We start from the raw sequence: 7,073 nt of genomic DNA on the forward strand, positions 1-7,073 counted from the left end.
AATAAGCAAACTTCCTGTCAAAACCAATCGTAAGGAAAGCTAATGTTGCCATAAAAACCAGGTTACACTGAAACTATAGTAGTGACCCTAATATATAATGCTAGTCGTACTTCTGCAGTTATTTTGGTGAAAGTAATGCTAATATAGCTGCATTAACCACATTGACCCCATTTCTAATTTGACATTACACACAGTGACAATGCCACATTTTTATTAGGATAGTCTTAAAGCATGAAACTACTAATTATGAAATTGCTGGGAGCAGATTAATAATGCTGTTCACAATAATTGCTAACTTGTTATGACAAATTTATTGTTAATATTTTAACTATATCTGTTCCTGTTGTGACGAACATGTTCTTCCCAGTATCACTCTCGTGTTTCTGCCGTAATATTGCTTTATCACAGAGAACAAACCCTGATACTACTATAACAATCTAATATATAGTAATGATAATGCTTCTCATTGTTATCACCAAATTATTACCAGGCTATTAACTGTAACTACCATGTTATCAACAGTGTAATTACCATGTTATTAGCGTGTAAGTACAGGTTATTAACTGTGTAATTACTATGTTATGATGTGTAATTACAGGTTATTAACTGTGTAATTACCATGGTTATGACCTGTTGTTCACGAGACATTACCCCTTTCTACTTTGTAATTACTGATCTATAATGTGAAGTGCTACAAATTTAACTATACACTGCCACACATCCTAGTATTGAGACATCATTTGCATGCAAGAAATGTTATTATGCATTCACAATAAAGCCTCATACTGTTACATTTAGACAATACAGCTTTTATTTCTATTTAATTCACAAAAACATCATAACATTAGTTTGATAGTGTATAGAGGAGTGAAACTTGCCAGTTACTTTAGATTTGACAAAGCACTACATTGTGGTATTAATTCAGTTATTCTTAGCTAACGCAGTATTCAGTGTAATTATAGACATTTAAAACATGGGATTTCACAATCAACTGTGGCTGGCTGACATATTTTGCACAGCTTGCTTCACGGCTCTTGTTATTTCCCGCTTTTCGACACCGCCTGTACTGCTTTGATCCACTCCTTTCTTTCTTCAGCTGTAGCAGCTTGGAGGAAGTAGTGAGTCTCATCTGAGGTGATGATCTCAAAGAGGTTGCCATCAATGTCGTATTTTTTGGCTGAAACCAGGAAAAGAGGAAAAGGAGTTAAAAGGGATGGGTTGAAGAGAAACTACTGACAGTAAAAACAGCAATTACATTTCCTGGTCACAGTCTGTCACAGTGGGGAAGCAACACAGGGCATGTGTATCCTGTCACAACAGTGCCGCTCACCATCGGGGACATACTCCACGGCTGTAACCACAGAGCCACGGAGATGGATGGAGCCGAGCGGGTCGTCACCCTGATACGAAAGACAAGAGGCCGACAGTTGAAACAAGCAAAAAAGAAACTCTCATTCTTATTTCTGCTTGTTCAAGTCAACACATTTACCTTTGTAGGATCATAATAATGCATAAAAGCAGGGTCATCCCTCAGTATGAACTTTCGCACCTTCCAGTTCTTTCTCCGATGTCCCTGTGATGGAAGAACACAGCGATTTACTGAACAACGCTCAACAGCAAACATGGCACTCTGCCAGGCGAATGTGAAGGAGACTTCCTCTCTCAGCGAACATGACAACTTGCCAACTGTAATAACAAAAAGAAAAAAGCTCTCACTTTCCCCCACAGGGTTGCTGTGGAGGAACATGGCTTACCTAATTGTAATAACAAAAAAAAAAAAACATGTTCACATTTTCATCTGCAGGGCTGCGCCGTGTTATTTTTATCTGCATGCGTGTGAAAGTGAGAACTTCTTTGAAAAATGTGGCTTCGCGCCAAGGCATTTGTGTTGACACAGTGTTTGCACCTGACACGTTTGTCGCTTCATGGTTCACCTGTTTCAGCAAGCAGCCCTGTTTAGTGATGTTTCCTCTGAATTCCTCCTTCACGAGGACGTCTTCATCGCTGGAGTAGCCTTCACAGAAGAAGCCGCTGTCTGCCTGCCGCAAAGCACACCAATGCACACACAAACACATCATACAGAGAGCTAATACTGACTATGTGCCAACATTTGTCTGACTGGAAAAAGTGAGATTCAACTGTTCATTTACAGTAACAATGACATTCTTTGTCAAATGATAACTTTTTGACACTCAGCTGAACTTACAAAGTAATATAGAGCGTTTATATCATCTAAGAAGACTGATTGCTCTCCACTCTCTGCTCCCTCTTTTGACAGGTCGCCTGCAGGCTGGAGAAAACCCTCATTCAGGAGCCCCGTTGCTAACATGAGGGCCTCAGGCCTATTTCTCGCTCTTCCGTTTGAAATCAGCCACTCCACCACTGTTGCACCTGTGCAAAAAAAATGGAAGGAGCGACACCGTTACAAGATAAAAATAACAACTTCTTCCGCAGCTGTAACATCAATAAAACCAAGACAACAGTACCGGTGAAGCAGTGGTTGAAGACTCGATTCTCCTGCTCCAGTTTCAACTCTCTCACTCCATCATCTTGGTCTTTCATCAGCGTGTACAGCTCACTGAGAAAGCACAATGCAGACATTGTTCACAGGGCTCACCTTGCTTTCACTCTACCACTAAGTTTCATCAATACACCAAACCCCTGCCCCAAACCACGAGCGTTTCGGCTGTAAACCACATATAAGGGCTGATCAATCCACCTATTGGTCTTTTCAAATATGTGTTCCAGCACCGATAAGATTTTAAAGAACATACGTCAGGTTGACTGTGTCGGGCAGGCGGATGGAGCGGCGCGTGGACCTCCTGGCAAACTTTCTTCCCCCTTGTATGCAGGTAATGGCTCTCTTGATGTCCTTCACCCACAGCTCTCTCTCCTCCACATGTGAGGCTTGGAAGAAGTGATCCTGCTTCTTGTCTGTAGTAATCTTGAAAACCAACTAAATGGAGTGTTTTTGATCAGTCACACTGCTACATTTTCTGTTTACTCTATAACATTGATCACCAACCCGTGGGCCGCGGCCCACTAGTGGGCCGTGGGTCATTTGGTACTGGGCCGCACAGAAAGAAAAAATAATTTCCATTATTTCGTTTTTTCACATAATTTGTTTGTGGTCCTCTTGTCATGTTTAAAAAGTGGATTTATGTTCATTATTATTGTTATTATTGTTATTAAAGAGAAAATACCACAGTTTTTAATGCCGATCTTATCATTTTATTTTGTTTTTATCTGCTACACCTTTAGACTGGGCCGTGAAAATATTGTCAGACATTAAACTGGGCCATGGTACAGAAAAGGTTGGGGACCACTGCTCTATAAGATTTGTAGATATGAGGAAAACCAACAACAAATACGGCTGCTAACTTGGTAAATGACTTAACTATTCTTCGCAAATTAATCAATACATTTTCAAACTTGGTATTCTAATTTTTAAACATGTCTTAACTGTACTCTTGAACTCCATGACTCTTCTCCTCAGTGCCATTTTCACATCTCTAATCCTTCAGTGCTCGTTCAGATTTTCAGCAGCCATTCTTCACATTTTCTTACCGTCCTCTTGCCAAAATCCTGGCAAGGACTGATGAGCGTGGCTCCCTTTAGTGGAATCATTCCTTTCGGAGAACGGTCTGTTTTCTTTTTATAGAATTCCACCCCATCATCTGACAGCACCACCCACACTGCCTTCCAGGAGTTTAGCACTGTACCCTGAGGATCAATGAGACAGGTGACAACAGGCAGCCTTGAGGACAAGTGCGAAAGCGTTGTTGAAGATATAGTTGTTACAGAAGGCATGTTGTACATTTCTGAATATTTTAATTTATACACACTTTAACATTTCCCTGTCACCAGTAAAGGTACCTGAGTCTGTTATCCTCCTCATCTTCTCTCTTGCGCAAATAGCACCAGGAATAGCATCGTACATCACAAGCCTTACTTTCAACAGTGACCTTCAAATCCGAGGCGGAGTGCAGGGCTTTGAAGGTCACTAGTCGCTTAAAAGTAAGAAAGTTTCCCATTAAACAAGAGAGTTAGAGAGTTTGTTTTTGTTCAGATGATGTGACATGAAAAGCACTTCCCTCTATGTCCCTCTGTAAATACTCTTCTGCTTGTTTGGTCACATGAAGTGATCAGTTAACATGCAGCCTTGAAAAATGAAAGCAGACAGCGCTAATGTGATCAGCACATGCCAGCTGCATGAAAATGCAGAAATGAATCTATAGTTAGGATTCTGGTAAAAGCCTGCATACGGGGAAGAGGAATCACTGACTTTGGCAACTCCACTCTGGAGCAATTTGGGCTTGTGTTTATATATGTTCCTTGTCACTTGGCTTGGTTTTGAACAAACTATAATGGCCTGTTGAGCTCGCAGTGTCTTCTGCCTCTTGCACTCCCACAGGGAACATAAGCAGCTTGTTTGAAAAGCACATCTTCTTCCAGAAAGCCATGCTTTTGAGAATGTATAACATTTAAAGTTACATAACTTGTGTGCAAAGCCTTCCCAAAATATATTCGCTGTGAAACATATGCCTTCAATCATCACAAGAGAGCTGTGTGCAGATGTACGGCTGTGCTCATCAAATTAAACCACACAGGGGATAAATAACATTACAGAAATGTTTAATCATATGATGTTGGAATATCAGCCTTTTCCTTCTGAACATCTTCTATCATGTCATTCATGTGGTCCACTGTATAAAGCAACGTTGACTATCATATATTCTTCCATACATAACACTGTGTATTGTTTAAATACTTAAATGTTGTTCATGCAACACAGATTTGTAAAGTGTATGTCATTAAACTGGGCACACATTCATAAACCTGATTTCTACTCCACCAGGCATCAACACTAATCTAAACTTTTCTTACTGTTTAATGATTTTGTACATGTCTGTGGCACACAGCAGTACGTTCCCATGGAAGAAGCACAGGAAGTAAAAGCTGGTCAACAAAAACATAGTTTCTTTTTGATAGGTCATTAGTGATTTAAGTTGGCATTTCCTAAATCAGCTGGGCATTGTAGATTTTAGTAAAGAATACTTAAACAGGAATAAATAGTGCATAAATTGGGGACTATTTTCAGTCGTGGATTGATACACATTTGGTGCTCTTGCAAGTATTGTGTATATTAGACTGACTCAAAAAATCTACTGTGCCCACATTTACCTTAATTGATGTATTTTAGATGTATTTTGAAGGCCTTTGGCACAAAGGAATAAGCTACTGTATATCAGAGTTGGCTACACTCATTATAATTAATAGTCAGATCAATTTATTGCTGGTAGAAAAATTACCATCATTATCCTTTAATGTTGAAATGTCTGTTTTAATCTGTGTGTTTGATTGCATTTTATTGACAGTAAGTCGTCGATGAACATAGACATAGAGGCACCATGTCGCCTAACACCTGTGTCTGTTCCACTCCACGCAGAAGAAATGTTCTCTGACAACGTCTGAACCATCTTCAGGCGTGACCATTACACACAGCTGTGGCTATTTATAGCAGCCACAGTGTCATCGGATTGTGCATAAAATAAAACACTTCAGTCATGATATCTCAAACGATATGATCAAACATGGAAAAGGCAGTTAATAATGGGTTAGTTACTTACATGCACATACAGAGTTTGCAAATTGCTTCATAATTAAGGACAGCATGAAAAGAACATACGGGGCAACAAAGTTTTCTGTTATGTCAAGCTATTTCAATAAAAAGAATAATAAATCTGAGCACAGAAAAGCAATGTATTAAGATGTAGTTGATAAATGTGCCTTTGATTGGCATGTTAGATGTATGGAGAAGGAAAAAAGTCACACTTCGCTCAATGTAGAAAAACATCTGTGCGGTTTAAAGTGTGAAACAAACACATTTTCACAGCATTTTTAAAATACATCGGCTTATGTGTGAATGTTGAGCAAATACCGTGTTTATATATATATTCCTCCTCTGTCTATGTTTGTGAAAGCGGGTCGAATTTGCAGAGTGTTTGTGGACTTCACAGCACATTCGTGGCACATTGCAAAAAGAGTGTTTGTTTCAGGTCACGGCATCCTCACATTTGTGAAATATAAATCTGCTTGTGCGTAGAATAAACTGTGAAATGCGAGCGACAAAACGCATTTCATGTTTTACTCTTGGCTCAGGACAGAAGCAGGAACTTCACTTTTGTTGCAACTGAAGAACAGAAGTGTGTGGCTGCGTGTCAGGCAGCAGATTTCAAATGACATGCGCATATGACCCCCTAGGTGCTGGTTTGACTCAGAATATTCCTCTTTATCAGCCATGTTTTTCTGGTCCAGACTTTTTCAAGATGTTTGCTGATTTATTTTTGTTGCAGTGTGGGTGACTGATGTAACAGTGACAGTGTTAATCACCGCTTCAGCAGTCACCTCTTTAAAAGCTCAAAAATGGTCAAACCGCTGGATCAGTTCTGTATCTCTTTTAACTCAGAATGTTTCTACTTTCTATGTCAGAAGTGATCATAAAGTTGTCAATTCTGCTACAACGTTGTCAGTGTTAGACTTGTCCAGGCTCATGTTGAAACTCCACAAACCCAATGTGATGAACGGATTGTATTTTCTTGTAGTTCTTACCTTTTTCACCAAATATCCCTCTCTGATCTCTTGTGGTTCCATTACCACGGCTGCTCTTTGCTGCTGCCAGCTGCAACTTCTGTCACTTTTTAGAGGCTGTCAAAAACATTTCCTACACAGTCCACCTACTCTCTCGCTCTCTCTCCCTGTGTGTGTGTGTGTTACTCTCTTCTTCTCTGTCGAAACCACAAAAACACACAAGCAGGAAGTTGTGCCTTTGGGTGCGTTACAATGATGAGTGGTCAGCTTCCTCTTCTGTGTCGTGTTATCAGTTACAGCTGCAGCTTATGTCTCTAAGCTTTACGGTGTTATAATATAAAGCGGGAGCTCGACAGTGGTGAAAATGCTCGAAGATGACTTGGACATTTCAGCAAAGTTACAGTAAAACTTGCACTAAAACTAACATTTTAAACAGAAGAGCTGGAAATGCAGTGAACCACGGATGAGCCTATAGAAAATCT

General features: G+C 39.9%; 1 protein-coding gene across 1 annotated transcript; it reads right to left on the bottom strand.

Moving 5' to 3' along the window:
* Positions 1-788: 788 nt before the first annotated feature.
* On the bottom strand, positions 789-6,766 carry plek (pleckstrin). Its single transcript, XM_041947338.1, has 9 exons — positions 6,613-6,766; positions 3,568-3,723; positions 2,775-2,956; positions 2,487-2,578; positions 2,207-2,391; positions 1,935-2,039; positions 1,490-1,573; positions 1,331-1,400; positions 789-1,177 (listed from the first exon to the last, which is right to left on the bottom strand). The coding sequence occupies exons 1-9, from the start codon at positions 6,652-6,654 to the stop codon at positions 1,038-1,040; spliced, it is 1,056 nt and encodes a 351-aa protein (XP_041803272.1). The 5' UTR covers positions 6,655-6,766; the 3' UTR covers positions 789-1,037.
* Between the last annotated feature and the right edge of the window lie 307 nt (positions 6,767-7,073).

This window comes from Chelmon rostratus, chromosome 11 (genome assembly GCF_017976325.1).
Source record: "Chelmon rostratus isolate fCheRos1 chromosome 11, fCheRos1.pri, whole genome shotgun sequence".
Classification (NCBI taxonomy): Eukaryota; Metazoa; Chordata; class Actinopteri; order Chaetodontiformes; family Chaetodontidae; genus Chelmon; species Chelmon rostratus.